The sequence below is a fragment of the Acanthisitta chloris genome, unplaced genomic scaffold (genome assembly GCF_000695815.1).
Source record: "Acanthisitta chloris isolate BGI_N310 unplaced genomic scaffold, ASM69581v1 scaffold19391, whole genome shotgun sequence".
Classification (NCBI taxonomy): Eukaryota; Metazoa; Chordata; class Aves; order Passeriformes; family Acanthisittidae; genus Acanthisitta; species Acanthisitta chloris.
This window is the reverse complement of record NW_008654617.1, coordinates 49,337-66,007: the sequence shown is the minus strand read 5'-3', so window position 1 is coordinate 66,007 and position 16,671 is coordinate 49,337. Positions and strand designations below refer to the sequence as shown.

Genomic DNA, 16,671 nt, shown 5'->3' with positions numbered 1-16,671 from the left:
CCCAGCCCTGCTCACACTGACTCCACCATGGGACTGAAAAAGGCAAAAAAAAAATAAAACTACCCCCCAAAAAAACCCCCAAACCAAAAGAAATCATTAGAAGAATCCAAAAACCTAAAAGGAAAGCGAAACCAAACCATTTCCTTGCAATGTTCAAACTTACAACTCCTATCCCAGGTGGTCTATAGAGACAAGCATGTCATGGGAGAAACAAGTCAATTGGAAACACAAGAGTAGTGTTGGAGACTCTTTTAAAACAAACAAAACGGAAAAAAAAAAAGAAAAGAAAAAGAAAAGGGAAGAAAAATGTGCGTGAACTCTCCCCTCCCACCAAAGCAAATCCCTTTCAGAAGTTTGTTACCTTTCCACGATATTAACACACAAGAAACAAGGAATTCAAACAGTATGAAAAGAAAAAAAACCAAAACACCCAAACCACAGGCCGAGCTGGTACACGCTGCGTTCTGTGCTCCCTTGGCTGGTTAGTGCTGGTTGGCAGGCAGGCCCAGTACACACAGCTAACTGGGCTAGAAAGAGGACTAGCCCCTCATCCAGGTGTGGAGACAACACCACCTTACAACCTGTGTCTCCTGGGTAGTTTCCAAGTGGCCAGAAAAGTCGAGGAAATTTATAAAGAAAAGAAGAATTCAAAATCCCCACATTTTTCCTGCTTTTTTTTTTTCTCCTTTTTTTTTTTTTTTTGGCATTGTTGTTATTTAAAAAGAACCCAAACCATTCCAGCTAAGCTGTCTGCCAAAGGATTCATCCCTGAATTAACAGCAGATCCAGATTGATGCTCCCATAAAAAAAAAAAAAAAAAAAAAAAAGCAGCAGAATTTCAGGGCCCGGGCGACAAGGGTGGATTTCAAACGCAATTTTCCAGCTGGCCACAAAAGGCTATTTTAAAAATTTAGCTTGGAAAGATTCAATTATTAAAAGCCTTCTCTCCATGTGCATGTGATTCAGTGAGTGTGAGACACAAGAGAGAGAGAAAGAGAGAGAGAAAGGAGTGCACACAGGAGCATGGCTCTGCCTTGGGCTGCAGAGAACGTGAGTGGAGGTGGGAGGCTCTTCCTCTGTCGATGGGATGGAAATGGGAACAGTTTGCTGGGATGGAACTTTTCCTGGGTTGTTTTTTTTTTTTTTAATTTCAAAAAACAACCACCCCCAAAAAAAAAAAAAAATCCGGGGAGAGAAAAAAAAAAAAAAATCCGGGGAGAGAAAAAAAAAAAAAAATCCGGGGAGAGAAAAAAAAAAAAAAAAAAAAAGCGACAAGGACCAGCCCTGCTCTCTCCTTACCAAAAGGGATTTTTGCTGTGGAAAGATGTTAAACCAAAGCTACACAGAAAATATTACAGGTCAGAGAGATTAAAGGAATGAAGGAAAGCAGAGAGGTTTTGCTCCCACGGGGAAGGAGAACATCGAGGGGGTTTTGAGCAGAAGACAATCCCCCTGTCATCTGTTCCCCAAGCTCCAGGGGTGGAGGGATCTGGCAGCGAGGCAGAGGTGGCTGCTGGTCCTCTCCAGCTCTCCGTGCCAGTGTTCATGCCCAGGGAACGGGGATGGGATCGCGATATTGGGTCGGGAATGGCGCGACTTTTTCAAACCAGCTGGGCCTGAGGGGCAGCAGTGCCAGTGCTGCACTGGGGTCTGTGTGGGGACAGAGCTCCGTGGAGGGGCTGAGAGGATCCTCCCCTCCTGTCAGCCCCACGCCAACAGAACCCAAACCATCCCTCTCCCAGCGAGCAGGAATCCTCGGGGAGAACGCGCCGTTACGGCCTTTCTACAGCCAAAGCCGTGCAGATTTTGGGGGGCACCATTTGGGTGACACTGAGGCTGGCACAGCCTTGGCAGAGTTGCTCTGCAGTGCTGGAACCAGCAGCAAGAGAAGGGTTAGGACGTTGGGGTGCACCACGATTCCCACGCGAGCTCCATCCCCATCCTCATTCCCCTGCTCGGGGCCAGCGCGGAACGGGCAGCTGGGCCCCAAGGAGAGCCTGGGCAGGGAGGTGTGTGCCAGTGAGTGCCAAGGGCAGGGAGGTGTGTGCCAGTGAGGCCGATGTGCTCCCTACCTCTCACGTAAAGGTTAGCAGGGGAGGAGTAGCGCACCCCGGCGCTGTTGCTGGCCACGCACTCGTACTTCCCCTGGTCTGTCTCCTCGCTGCTCTCGATCTGCAGCCCACCTGTGAGGGGAGAAGAACACCGCAGCACAGACACCATCATCACCACTTTGCCTCGAGTCACAGCAAGAGTGTCCACGTTTTGTTGTTTCCCCTTTCCCCTCGGCCTCGGCAACGAGAACGTTGAGCGTCCGCGGACGTCGGAGCGTGGCCGAGCTCAGAGCGATGGCACGGCCACAAGACACGATGAGAAAATTTTAATCCTCCTCTCTCTGCTAAGTGTTGCTCTTTGTACTCAACTGCTCAGCAAAAGCCCCAAATTTTGTGGCTCCTGCAATGCAGGAGTTCTGCACCAGAACTCCTGGAATCGGCCTCAATAATCCATATTACTGTGATCCCCAGAAATCCATCAGCAGCCACTTGACTTTCCCTTGCTCAATTTGAAGCAGTGACCAGAAAAGGCTTTGTCACCTACTGCCTGGGGAATTTCTATCATTGCTGCCTTTTGTTTTGTGCCCAAATCACCTCCTTCCCAGGAAGCCTAAAAGGGAGATAAGAGTCAGTGTGAAAAGCACCTTGCTGATAGCAAAGATTCCCAAAGGAAAACCCTGTAAATACTGCATTGGAACTTCAAAATTGTCTGCTTGGTTTACATCATCTGGGCCAAAAGGATTAAGGTTTTTGCCTTAAACTTGTACATTATTGCAAGGCTAGAAGAATATACCCAGAGCCCAAACTAAAGATTCCTGTCAGCAAATATGCAGAGAGATGCAGCATGGAACTACATGGAAGAAAATTGCCTCATTTACCTCAGAAGGCTTCATCCCTGCAAAACTCCAGTTAAAATACATACTACATAAATAATTCAACAGGCTCTCAAATGTTTTATGTATTAGGAGTACATGATTATACTACAGATATGGACAGAGCTCACATGTGGTAAGACTCTTAACTCCCATCTCTGGAAAAAAAAGAAACACCCTAAATATGAAAACCAAATAATTCCAGCTCAGTGTAATAGTATTGATAAAATCTTAAGTGAGAAGAGTGCAAATGAGATCATTGTTGGTCCAAGATACAGTCTCTTCAGGAAGGAAAAAGCAGTGTGTTCACACCAGGAGGATGGAGTTGTTGTTCCTCTGCATGTGTGTGGGAGGAAAGGAGACTGCGTGGGGAACATGAGACTGGAAGAGTGTTTAGGACAGGGATGGGCTGTGAGTGTGACTCCTGCCAGCACCCAGTGCCTAGGAGCTCCCAAAGGCAGAACAGATAGAATTAACCCCCCAAAAAAACTCCCACCCAAGCCACTAAACCAAACGAAATTCATTCCAAAACAATCTATGTGTTTCAGCATAACAGGAGTTAAACCCCAAACTGACTGGAGCTTCACACTGAGCCTGCAGCTGAGCAGATTTCACGTGGAAATAACAGCTCCAGCTCTGCTGTCTGAGAGCTCCACTTGGGTGGAGAGCTGGGCAGGGAGCTTTCCTAGACATTTCTGTTAATTTGGACAAACCTGGGTGTTGTTTCCACTGGTTCTGGAGGAATTTTCTGAGCGGCTCATGAGCATCACTTGCCTGAGTGTGCCCAGGACAAAGCCACACTGCAGAGCAGGGAAGGAATCATGGACTGCAGTGGGCAGTTTCCCAGGGGATTAGGGACTCAGCTCTTCCACTCTGCCCACTGCAGCTCTGCTGGTCAAGGCCATGGCACAAATGACACTCGAGGAGTTTTCAGCACTTGTCAGGAGCCAATCGAGATGACGTGTGAAAACGTAAATCTCACCTACAGCACCTCCTGTTGCTTTTACCAGCAGAGAAGGAGAGACTTTTAGATTTGCCAGTGCAGATAAAACCAAAGCAATGTCTTCCCAGGGATGCACACCCAGTTCCTGCTGCCTTTCAATGACAGCTTGAGGTCAGGGACCTCTCTGACTCCAGCAACGAGACAGTGCAGAAGCTACTTACCATGGATCTCTTTCCCAGAGAAACCTAAGGGCAAGAGAGTAGGGAGGAAGTGGAAAGAGGCTCTGGAGCCAAACAAATGAGATGGTTAAGTGCTGAAGATCTGCCTGAGCAGAAGGATTGGAAAACTTTCCTCGCCATCAGCAGCTCGGGAGCACTTTGCACCAATCAAGAGAAGGTCCTAAGTATTTACCAAGCTTTGATAGCATTTAATGCTTGAGATAAACTTCAGTCCTTCAGTCCTGGAGAGATTAGCTCTTAAAACTCTGCCATAAATCTGAGGCAGCACAGCCGGAGATGTTATTAGAATAACAGTATCAGTATTACCAAGTGCACCCAGCAAACAAAAAAGGACATTATAACCATAGATAAAATAAAGACAGGTATAAAAAAGAAATATCCAGAGGTGAAGCAGGACAAGAAAACAGAACAACAACACGAATCTGTATTGAGCACAGGGCAATGAAACGGGATCTGAGTGGAGAGAAGTGTTTGGAGAGTGGGTGAGTGAGTGAGCTGGGGGTGTCTTACCTCGGATCGGTGTACCTTCTGCAAAGGAAACAAAGAAAAGAAGTGAAAAGACTGTAAAACCCCAAACACCTGCACTGCCTGTGGGAAAAGGACCTGAGTCAAGGAAGACAGTTCCCAGTAGGAAACTTCCTGCTCTACCTCATCTGAAACGATAAGGACAGACTGAAGAGGGCTCAGGGTACTTAAGGTGGAGGTGCCTTTTTAAGCAGTCCAATTCAGCTGGCTGTTTGCAGAGCCTCCACTGGCTCTTGGCTTCAAAAAGTCTTATGACTGGCTCCATTTTGTGGCTAAAAATGCAAAGGAAATCCTCAGCTAACATTACTGTTTGCTACTTGCAGACCATAGGATGACCCTGCATTTACTTTCATCACTCCTGGGGAAAAGGGTTGGCATTATAGCCCTGTTAGCCCAGACAGGGAGAGGGACCTCCAGCACATTAAGCTGCAGGTTTGAGCCCTCCTTTTGCTAGCAAATTCCCAGCTCCAAACTTTAGTTACTGGCACAGCTGAGTGAGGAATTCAATCCATGCCCTGCTCAGGACCTTCAGTCATCCTTCGTGGCTCTGCCCAGAGACTGAAGGCAGATGTTCTGCACTGAAGAAGGCCACACTGCTGCACAGGTGACAGGGCTACCTGGCTACCTGCAGCTGCTCTGGGAGCCCCACTACTGCCAGCAAGGAGGGGGCTGCATGGAGAGAACAGTCCTGCTACACTTGCTTATTGACTGTCTCTCCCTTGGCTTCTTTTATTCCAACCCCCTCCTGTTGTCTCTAAGTGCTCAACCTAAGAGTTCTGCCTAGGCAGGTCTCCCAGGTGAGAGGAAGTGCCATCCATTGTGGCTGGTGAGCCAGGCCACAGTCAGGGCTAAAATCCCCATCCCTGTCTGACCTCCTGAGGTTGCAACCATCTTCCTTTGAAATCACGGCAGGTCCTTTTGCTCACAGTGGCATTCAAACGTGTCACAGAGCTTATCAAAGAAGGGGGTTTAGTTGGTGGGTTTTTTTTTTTACCCCAATCCTGAGAACAGAGCAGATTCCGCAGTGCCAAGTATTGCCTCTCCCTAAGGAGAAATGCAAGAGCTTCTCTGAGATGGTGACGCTGCTGCCACTCTGCAGCACCTCCCAGCCAGGGCTGGAGAGCACAGTGATGATAAATATCAGCCTCACACCTTCTCCTCTCCCCCAGTGAGGTACAGCAGCTTTATCACCCTGTCTTACACACGGGGAAACTGAGGTAGAGGTGAAGCAACTTGCCCAAGGTCACGGAGGGAAGTCTGTGGTAGAGGCAAGAACAGAAGTCAAAGCCTCCTGTGTGCTAATCTTCTGCCTTAACCACCAAAAAAAAAACTCCTTCCCTCCTTATCCTTCAGCCCTGCTCATCCTTCTGCTGCGGTTCAATCCTCCATTCTCAGGATAGAAGGTAAAAATATAGAGATACTAATTACAGTTCACCTTTACTTTTCAAAGGAGCTAAGGGAGGAGAGGCATTATAGTGTTAGGGATTAGACTCTAGTTAGACTCAGCTTCTAGTTAAGAGGTTAGGTTATTGGCTAGAGAAAAGTTAGCATCTAGTTAGGGTTAGGACTAGCTAAGGTTAATGAAGCAGGTTGGTTAGCTCTCAGGACAAAGGTTGGAGAGACAGCGCTTGGAAGAGGTGGGAGAGCATGGACTTGGGCAGGTCCCCACCCAGGAGATGGCAGGGAGGTTTTCAAAAGCAAGAGAGAAAGAGAGAGAAAGCAGCAAAGGGTTATAGTTCAGTTCAGTGGAAATAAAAACAGCCTCTGATACATCCTTCTGTCTCAAAACTGGAGTGAAAATCTGCCATCTGTGGCACCAATATGGAACAAGGCTAATGGGGAGAGGGGAGAGGAGGGGAAGAGGCCCCAACATCACCCACGGCTCAAAAGCTTCTTTGGCTTTGGCTAAGCCAGGCAACTTCCTGCAAAGGTTCACTCTAATTGAGAGGAGAAACTGGCTGGAAGTTAGAGCTACGCAGGCACAGACACAACAGCAGTGTTACCTTCTTGTGTCACTGCAGGTTAGTCATTCCCTGTTCCCTCTGAGCAGCAGCACTGCCCCTGGAAATGGGCTGTCAGCAGCTCTGGGAGACAGGCTGTCCTGGGGACACAGCTCTGGGAGGGCAAGGTGAGCCAAGCAATGCCACCTCGGGCTTTGCAGGTCTAACCCTGGCACACAGGTGAGGAGCAAAACAGGTTTAGAAAGATACCCCACGCCAGGGATGGAGGGGAGAGAATTTGGGTGTGGATGAGCTCAGGTAACTTGCGAGGCAAGAGCAGCAGTTTGGATGGTGGCACAGACACAGATGGTAGATTTTCACCGTTGGAGTTTCACATCTAACCAGCTTCATGTTCAACACAGGGGCAAGCAGGATGGTGCTGGAAGAGGATAGCAACTTGATTAATTATTCTGAGGACCTCTGACAGGTCCTGTAAGGTTTGAAATTGGGGTTGGGGGGGTGGAGGAGAGGCACCTGTGCTCAATACCTGTTTCCTGGTGTCCTAAACACTGCACGTGTCCAGGGCAGAGGAAGGGCACCAGCTTTGCAGAACTAAAGGAGGAATTACTCACACTGGGTGCTGACTTTCTGAGTGAAAAGCTGGGTTTGAGATGCCACGTGCAAACTATTCATATTGCCTTCCAGAGCCTCCTAGGAGCTGCAGATCTGCCTATTTAGGGCAAATTTTGAGGCTGCCTGAGCCCAGATGGCCAGCCCAGGGTTTAGCAGCAGAGGCAAAAGGCAGCTTAAAAGCCTCTGGATTACAAAGGCCCAAGATGCTGCCAGGGAGAGCTCCCTGTGCAGGTGTTCCTTGTGTCACAGAGGATGGGGTCTGCTCCCTGCCTCCCATTTCCCAGGAGCTGCCTACGGATTCTCTAAGCCTTGAAAAGAGGGAGAGGAGGACAAGTCACCATTGCCATGGCAATGACAGCAAACACATCCCCACCTTCTGTCAGGCCACGTGTGAGAACATGTGTGTGCTGAGCTCCTCTCCCCAGGGCTGGACACAGCTTTCTGCTCTGAACAAGTAAGCAATCATCAAGGGTCTCCTGCAATTTTAAACTGCTGGATCCTGGCTGACAGCTGCAATTCCTCCATCTCCAGCCACAAAAGGGGACTTGGCACACGCAGGAGCTGTGACGTGAGCTCTGCAGACAGGCTCCTGCCTTCTCAGGGCATGGAGATGATCTGGAGGGGCAAAGGGAGGGAGCTCTGCCCAGCCTCAAATCCTTCCCCACAGCCTGTGCTTTACAGCTCCAATTTGCCAAGGCTGCACCCCCAACCTCTCTCCCTCCTGAAAATGCCAATAACCCTGTTAGATGTGAAACTCCAAGACCTCCTGCAGGTGTGAACACAATTATCACAGTTCCAGGGTACAAGCTATTGTGTAACTGGGGAATTCCAGGACAACTGTTGCTAAGATACCAACAAAAAAAAAAAAGAGTCTATCCAATGTTAGGAGGTTCATATTTAGCTGTTATCTCTTTATACGGATATATTAATTAGAATTATTAGTACTATTTTTGTTTTGGTTTTTTTTGTAGCCTGCAATACCCCTGCAGAAATTAATTTAGAGGGTAGAACATCCCTACTGAAGGAGTTAGTAGAAGAAATGCAGAGCATGCCTCTCAGGAAGCTGTTACAAAGGAATTAGTTTAAAGGGCAAAGGGTTACAAATCTGCACATTAGCAGGTTTGGGGTTTTGTGGTTTTGTTTTTTTTTTTTTGGTTTGGTTTGGATTTTTTGTTTAATTGAACAAACTTACCAAAGGTCTCTGAATGTTAAAAAAAAAGTGAAAACAAAAAAAAAAAAAGAAAAGAAAAGTTTGTTATAGCCAGTTATTTAGAAAAGAGAAGACACACACAAGACACAAAAGGTTTTTAGCGTTTCTGTGGTGAGGAAGGTGGCTGATGTTCCCCCTAGATGGCATGGCTGAGCAGAGGACATTGGCTCTGCCTTCCACTTGAAATGTCCCCAAATAAGCAGAAATATCCAATTTTTTTCCACCACCAAGACCACTTCAACTCTTGGACCACACTGGGCTCTGAGGCTGAGCTGGTCATGATGTCTAAGGGAAGCAGCAGCTCAGAGCTTCTTCCCACTCTCCTCTGACTGACAGCTCAGCCTTTCACTCAGCCCAAACCCCCAAGCATCACAAGATTCCCAATTGGCTTGGGAAGTTTATCTGGAGATGCAAAGGGGAAGCAGAAACATCAGATAGAGAAAAGCCACTCTGGTTAATGACACATCACCATGTTTCTCCATGACCTGGATCACAAATGGGTCCCTGGGCTGATGGGATTATAATGCCCACGGTCTCAGAGATCTGTTTATGTCCCCAGAAACACATCCAGGTCTAATACAAGGGAGAACCAAATCCAGGCACGGTACCCAGTTCTGCAGAGCTCTGTGTGACATTTCACTTCTTCCTTTTAATGAGCTAATTTGCATGTTTGCCACTAACTCATGTATTGATAAAAATTCTGTTCTGTACTACAGCAACATGGTTGCTATCCTGATGGCTTCATCTCCAAGGTGCAATCTGGGGGACTGTCCTGTCCTGCTGTTCCCTCAGCCTTTCCCAGACTCCATCAGGGACCAACACACAGAGACAACACAGTCATTGGCTTCTACACTAAATCCCAGAATGGTTTGGGGTTGGGAGGGACCTTAAAGACCATCAGTTCCACCTGGGAACATTTTCCACTAGACCAGGTTGCTCCAAGCCCCATCCAGGGATGGAACAGTCACAGCTTCTCTGGGCAACCTGTGCCAGAGCCTCAGCACTCTCACAGGGAGGAATTTCTTCCGCTATCTTCCAAAATCTGTTAGCACAAAGTGCAGTGAGGAATCTATGATTTAGCATCAGGGTCACTGCTCCTCCCTGCACCCCTGTTCCCAGAGGACCTGCCAAACACCCCTCAGCTGGGAGCAACCCCAAGGAGCTTGGCTGGAGTCCCACAGATGACCTGTGGGTGAAAGACACTGAAGCTTATTAGCAGTATTCTGGAGCCTCCAGTGCCCTGATGGGTGCTAGTGCCACAATTCTGGCAGCAAAGTTTGTTTTCTGGCAAGAGAAAATGTATTAAATGAAGTTGTGACTTTAGCAGCTCAAACAGGCAATGCCTCACCCTCTGGTCACAGATCCATGCTCAAATCTGCTCTGCCTTGGTCTTAACTCTCTTCCACTGACCAAGCAGCTAACACAATACAGATGACTCTAATATTTTGCACTTGCATAGGCCTTTGCAGCACAGAACATGCAAGTTCTGAAAGGACATGTATAAAGTCAGGTTGAAGTGTCCAGAGCCAAGTTGGATGAGGTCTTGAGCAACCTGGTCTAGTGGGGACATGCCCCTGCCCAGGGGGTGGGGACTAGATATCTGTAAGGTCCATTCCAACCCCTAAAATTCCATGATTTTATGAAATTAGAGAACTAGGAAGCCCTGACTGTCCCAAGATCTGCACTCCTTGCCACACAGGCAACAGGTTTCTGCCCTGAAGGACAACAGGGATGCTTCAGGGTTCCACCAGTTTACTCATTCAAAGCAGCTGTAAATGAGATTAAATCTCAGCAGGTATCTTCTGATTCCTCCCAAGGGCCAAGGGTTCACTCTGAGGTTAACTGATGCACTGGGATAAAAAAGCAGCACTCAGGTGGCTTTAAGGAAAACATCAGATCAAACCCAGCTAATGAGGAAAGGCATTCTAGCAAGATGATGAATGTATTAAAAATAATCTGCCTGTGCATTATTCACACTTCAGATCATGGTCACAGAGCATGAGCTAATTCTAGTTTACCTCTCATTATTTATGCTGAGCAATTTTTTTTTTTATTTGCATTTGCCTCAGCTGTTAGGATAAAACAGAGAGGTCAATCTCATCTGTGTTCGTGGGACTCAACAAGCCATTCTAATTCAACAAAGCAGCTGAAGGATCTGCTTGGAACTTTGCTTGGCTGAATTAGGAGGTATTTTTACAGGTGTTTAAAAGCTACACTGAAGTGGAAATGTGCTGAAGCTTTTCCACTGGTGGCCCACAGAACTGAAAAGCTCTATGTAGAGTCTTTGCCAAATGGGGCAAGAGAAAAACCAGGTGGTTTCCATGCTCTGATGCTCAGATCCAGCACTACCATAGCCAGAACTATTTTCTCCAGAGCCAGCAGAGATCTGGGCAGAAGCACCTGGGTGTCACTTGACTGGACAACTTGTAAAAGGTCTAACACAAACAAAGCAAGCCTAGTTGCTTCATTGAAGCCTCTGTTTGCCCTTTGCCTCCAACAATGCCATTCTTTTGCCAAAAGGAAAAGACTTAAAAATGCTCCATTTCTCTTCAAAAGAATCTTCTGAGCACCTGAAGTGATGTTAGTCCTTGCTAGGTCCAACCATGGACACGTTTTCCCTAGGGCTGGGTCAAGACAGTCAGTCCAAGAAGTAGGTGAACAGGATTATTTCTCGGGCTATTTTTTGTCAAAAGGTAAAACTTCCAAAGCTTGTTTCATTTTTTGCAGCTCTCAATGGAAGTGTTTTATCAGTAGTACTCAAAAATAAATCCACCTATGCCCTCCTTGCACACTCTCACACAGAGAACTGGCAGATTTAACAAGTGTAAAAACGGCTGCCGAAACGTGAATATTAAGAGATGTCACGTTGCCACACACACAAAAAACAACAAACATAAAACAAACAGGAGAGACAGATGGACAAGCAGATGGGGAAAGATGGAAAACTGACAAGAGCCAAGGAGCTGGGGTACATCTGTTGGTGGAGATCTACTCCATGGGCAGAGCCACCGAGGGGTCACTCCGGAACACTCACAACTGCTCTCCAGCGATGGCTGCAGGGAAGTGATGCTGCAGAGATCCTGCAAGAGCTGTTCTTCAACACCAGCTTTGAAAGACTCCATTTGCACCATCAAGTTTTGACAGCAAGAGGCTGCTTGAGCCATGGACCCTACACCAGGTGTGTGTGGCCTAAACGGTCACATCTGCCACGGTGGTTCTTTCTTCCTTACCCAGTTCTTGGTCTGAGGAGGAAAACCTCAGCCCCATTCAGGCTCCAGTTTTCCCTGAGCTGCAAGAGCACCATGATCCAGGGAACTAGTCACAGTGCTTCCTGGATGGGCACCAGCTTCCCTGCTGTCATTCCCTTCATGTGAACTAGGCAGTGGGAAAGGCCAGGAGGATGTGTTGGAGAGGAAAACCCTCCAACCACTCCCTGGGTAAGAACCTGAGTCCTAAACCCAAAGCAAAGCTAAAGCCCCAACGCACACCAGTGAGGCCTGTGTCTGTCAGCCCTTTCTCCAGCTTCAGAGACCTCTGAGCAGTCACTTCACAGCCCTACTGGCTCCCAACTCCTCCAGGCTCACACCCAGACCTTACCTGATCTCAGCTGTTTTATTCTCCCATTGCTCGCGCTGGGGTCAACGGGCAGGAAATCTTTGAACCAAGTGATCTCTGGGTCTGGGTTCCCACTGGCTGCACAGAGCATCGTGGCCGTTCGCGTTCGCTCCACCACTTTGAGCTGGGGCCCCATGTCAATGTTTGGGAAGCCAGGAGGTAACTGGTCCTCTGCAGGGAGAGAGCAAAGGGAAGGGGTTAAACAGGTACCAGGGCAGGGATGAATGGAACACACCAAAGGAAGCATCAGGTAGATTTGCTGCCCTGTGCAAGGCAAGTTAAAACAGCACATGGGTCATACCCACGCTGTGAAAACATAGGGCACAATAAAATTTACCAGCTTGACCATTTGGTGTGACTATTCCAACACCCCACAGCCTTTTGGGGCACTGGGGTATAGAATCCTACAGTCATTAAGGTTGGAAAATACTTCCAAGATCACCAGGTCCAACCTTCAACTGAATCCCACCGTGCCCACTGAACCAAGTCCTCAAGTGCCACATTGACTTGTTGTTTGAACACTTCCAGGGATGGTGACTCCACCACTGCCCTGCGCAGCTGGGCCAATGTTTAATCACTCCCTCAGTGGAGAAACTTTTCCTAACATCCACCCTGAACAACCTGGAGCAACTTGAGGTCGTTTCCCCTCATCCTGTTGCTTGTTATCTGGGAGAAGAGACCAACCCCCACCTGGTTTCAATTTCCTTTCAGGGAGTTGTGGAGAGCAAGAAGGTCCTTCCTGACCCTCTTTTTCTTCAGGCTGTGCCCCCCCAGCTGCTCCTCACAGGATTTATGTTTGAGTAGTCATGTCAATGCTTCTGCAGGTGTTGCACTGAAGCTCTGTCAGGTCAGTGACTGGCACTTACTGGTTTTTACAGCAGAAGCTGTGCACAGGGGTGGCCAAGATCCCTGCACTGCAGAGCACAGACTGTGCAGTCACAGCTAAAAGGTGACTTCCCCCTCCAGACCCCAGAGTACAAAACAAGCTGCACAAGAGAAATAATGAAAGAACCCACGTGGAAAGGGCTGTCAAAGCCACAGTGAAACTGGGAGAGAAAGGAGAGGAAAATCTCATCCAGCTGCAGTGACCAGAGGGGACACTCATGACAACAATACGCCAAGTGCTGTCAGCCAGGGTGTGATTTTTAGGTTTATTAATTCCGAGTGCTGCTGCCCTCCAAGAAGAGAGACATGGCACCAGCACCCAGCAGAGAGGCTCAACTGAGCTTCAGCTGAGCTTCCTGCTTCCCTCAATCCTGCCTTTGCCTCTGCTAATGAGGGTGAGGAGGGCAAACCCAACCAATGCCGACTAATTTGCGCTAACTCCTACAAAACCCCAGTGCTTCCCCCATAATATTTGTCACCACCTCTTAACTCCCTTGGAATGGGAAGGAGCTGTCTCATGCAGGCTGCTACAGCACAGGAACATGCCATTTTTAACCCCCAGAGTTTGGGGGAGAGAAGCTTGGAAGGAGGATGCCAGCACCAGGGTGAGACTTGCTAGGGATTCTCCGTCAGCTCAAATGAGGCGTGTCAAGGAATCACAGCCTTGGGAGTCTGTGGCATTGAATCTGTCCCAAAAGCAGGTGAGGGAACAGAAGGGAAATAAAACAGAAGGTTTAAAATAGGTGGGATTTTTTTCCAAAAGCAACATACATCACAATCAGCTCCCACTGAAACCAATGGAGCTTGCAGGGCAGCTCTGAGATGGCCTTGGTTGGGATCCATCCTGACAACTGCCACGGAGCAAGACACCAAGAGCTCATTTCCCAAGGCTGGCACATTGTGGATCAGGAGGACCAGAGCCAAACCACATATGGCTGCACCCAGAGATGGTGGGACAAGAGAGAAACCCATTGCTGGGTGCCTTTTCATGGGATCACAGAAAGGTTTGGGTTGGGAGGGACCTGAAAGCTCATCCAGTTCCACTTCCCTGCCATGGGTAGGGACACCTGCCACTAGACCAGAGCCCCATCCTGTAAGAGAAACCAGAATGACCAGAGCCCAGTTCTACAAGAGCCCCAAGCAAACACCATTTGGGGAAGAGCTGATCCACACTGCTGTGTCTCACACTCAACTTCTACAAATCTATGAAACCACGAAGGCAGAGCCAAAGGTGTGTGCAATGCTCTGATACCTGAGGCCAAGAAACTCTTACCCAGTTCTGTTATTAGCAGTGCACTGCTACTGCAGAGAAAAATAAGGATAAAATGCCTCCCTGTGTGCTTAAAAACATGCATTGTTTCCTTCCTCTGACCATCGTGGGAGAGTTATAAAGGATCTATTGTGACTTGCTGGAGAGTGAGATGTATTAACCACACCTCTCCTCATCCAGCAAAGGAATGTGACCACAAACAGAACCAGGTACAACTGCTCAAGTAATGCAGATCTCACAGTATGGACAAACAGTTAAATAAAAGTGTAGTCACTTCACTGAATCATAGAATTTCAGACTGGGTTGGGTTGGAAGGAGCTTAAAGCTCATCTTGTTTCAGCCCCTGTCATGGGTAGGGACACTTTCCACCAGCCCAGGTTGCTCCAAGCCCTGTCCAACCTGGCTTTGAGCAATTCCAGGGATGGAGCAGCCACAGCTTCCCTGGGCAACCTGTGTCAGTGTCTCAGCACCCTCAGAGACATCAATTCCTTCCTAATATCTAATCTAAACCCATTCTCTTTCAATTTAAAGCCATTTTGGTAGATCTGAAGCACCTCTAAACCAGAATATTGCATCCTAAATTTGAACTGTATATACACACACCTTTAACCACGGACTGAACCAACCCTCTGAGCTCTCCATGCTGTGCTGGGGCACTGCAAGACTCTCCAAACCCTTTGCTCCTGCAAACCATGTGTGCTGCAAAGCTCCAGCTCCTGAAAAAACCAGCTCAGGACAGGGAGGAGTTGCTGTGTCTCTGCTTTTAACATCTTCCCTTCCCTCCTGCTCTTCAAGCAGCCGTGGTGAGCAGTGAGGAGCGAGTCGCTGCGGCATTGGCTGCAGATGACATCATTATTGATCACTGCTTTTATCCTGCTCCCTGGTGATGCTGCTCCACCTGCCTCCAGCCCCAGCCCCTTCCTTCCATGGACCAGTTAATCCACAGAGAGAATAACCCCCTGACTGGCAGAGTGTGTGTGTGTGTGTGTGTGTTGGGGGAGGCCTGGTACAACTCTTATTCCTGAGTGTTTCTAATTAAACAAAAATGTTAATCTTGCAGCACAATGTGCAAGAATTCCTCTGAGTTTAATTAAAACAACTGCGACTAGAGGCGTGATCAGATTGGAGGATCAGATCAGCGGAGGAAACATCTCTCAACATCACAGACTGCTCTGATTCAAGTGCTCAGATTTCCTTCCTGTCAGGGAAGTGAAGCTGTCACATCCCCTAACAACTGGATTCCCTGTAATAATGCAATTACAACCTCAGCACAATCCCCACAAGACATTCACACACATGCCCTGCCACCCTCCCCATCAATCCCCAAACACCCCCCTAAACCTGTTCCCGAATAAATAAGGAATGGTTTGGGTTGTGAATTCTCTTTCTGAACGCAGCTCAGGCAACTGCAGGAACAAAAGAACCAGACACAAGCTGGAGATGTTTCAAGGGCACATCTGGGCAGCTGCTGCTGTTGGAATCCTGCTGCCTTCTGCAGGCAAACCCTCTCCTGTGCTGCACATCAACCCAACACCTTGGTCATACAGCTCGGACCAAGCTGTTTAAAATCCCTACAAAGGTGAGGAATCACCTCAAGGCCACTAAACACAGCAGGGAGAGAGAGATTAGGGCAGGAAGGATGGAGAGAGAGGCAGGGAGAGGAGAGCAAGAGCACTCCAGTGCTCATTTATAATAGATCCTACCCGAGGACACGCTCTGTGCCAGGGGATGAGCCTGGACCAAGACACAGACACAGGGACAAACAAGGGTCCCCACCATAGCGAGGGGACGTGGGGTCTCACTGTCTCCTTGTCAGTCTGGAAGGTGGAAGCTCATTAGCTGTGCTGGAAATGAGGATGACGAAGAAAGATAAAGCTGGTGTTGCTGCTGTTCCCTTTTCCCGCAGGGTGTGCACAGTTGGTTAATAATTTAGAGGAGGAGGAGAGTGTGAGTGAGTACAGACACACCACGGAGTCGGTGCAGAAAGCCACGAGGATGCTCTGAAGGGAAGAGGTGGAGTGATTTTTCACTCTCCTCTGGAGATATGGATGCTGCTTGGTCTCTACACAGTCAGCTGTTCTCATTCAGGGTGGAAGAACCAGGAACAGACAGATGAAGCAGCTCAAAGGACATGAGTTTTAAGCAGAACCAGGATCAAAATCCAGCACTCCTGAGCCCATCCCTGTTCCTTTCATCATGTTTATGAGCACTCACAGCTGCTCTCTCCCTGGGCATCCTGGCACTGTGGATCTTGTGAAAGTACATCAAGTCATCTCCCTCCATGTGTCTGTACCTGTGTCTCAGTTACCTGTGATTTCCCAGCCAAAGACAACTTTAATGCAGGGAGGAGTCTCAGTGCTCTCTCTGTTGACTCCACTTCTTTTGAGCTGGTAGTTTTACTATGAAAACAGCAATAGCCTAACAATATGATTAAAATTTCTGTGGGTTTATAGTCAATAAACACACACTCAGCTATGTGTTGGACCCC

The 16,671-nt window shown here is 48.2% G+C and overlaps 1 protein-coding gene across 1 annotated transcript in view; it reads right to left on the bottom strand.

Moving 5' to 3' along the window:
• Window positions 1-2,072: 2,072 nt before the first annotated feature.
• The window catches only part of LOC103810697 (receptor-type tyrosine-protein phosphatase S-like), a gene marked incomplete at both ends in the record, with an annotated part of 20,765 nt that continues 6,166 nt past the window's right edge, over window positions 2,073-16,671 (bottom strand). Inside the window, 4 exons of the mRNA XM_009083611.1 lie at window positions 2,073-2,183; window positions 4,088-4,111; window positions 4,616-4,633; window positions 12,011-12,199. Of these exons, the coding sequence (XP_009081859.1) occupies window positions 2,073-2,183; window positions 4,088-4,111; window positions 4,616-4,633; window positions 12,011-12,199 (342 nt within the window). The remainder of the gene's footprint in view (window positions 2,184-4,087; window positions 4,112-4,615; window positions 4,634-12,010; window positions 12,200-16,671) is intronic.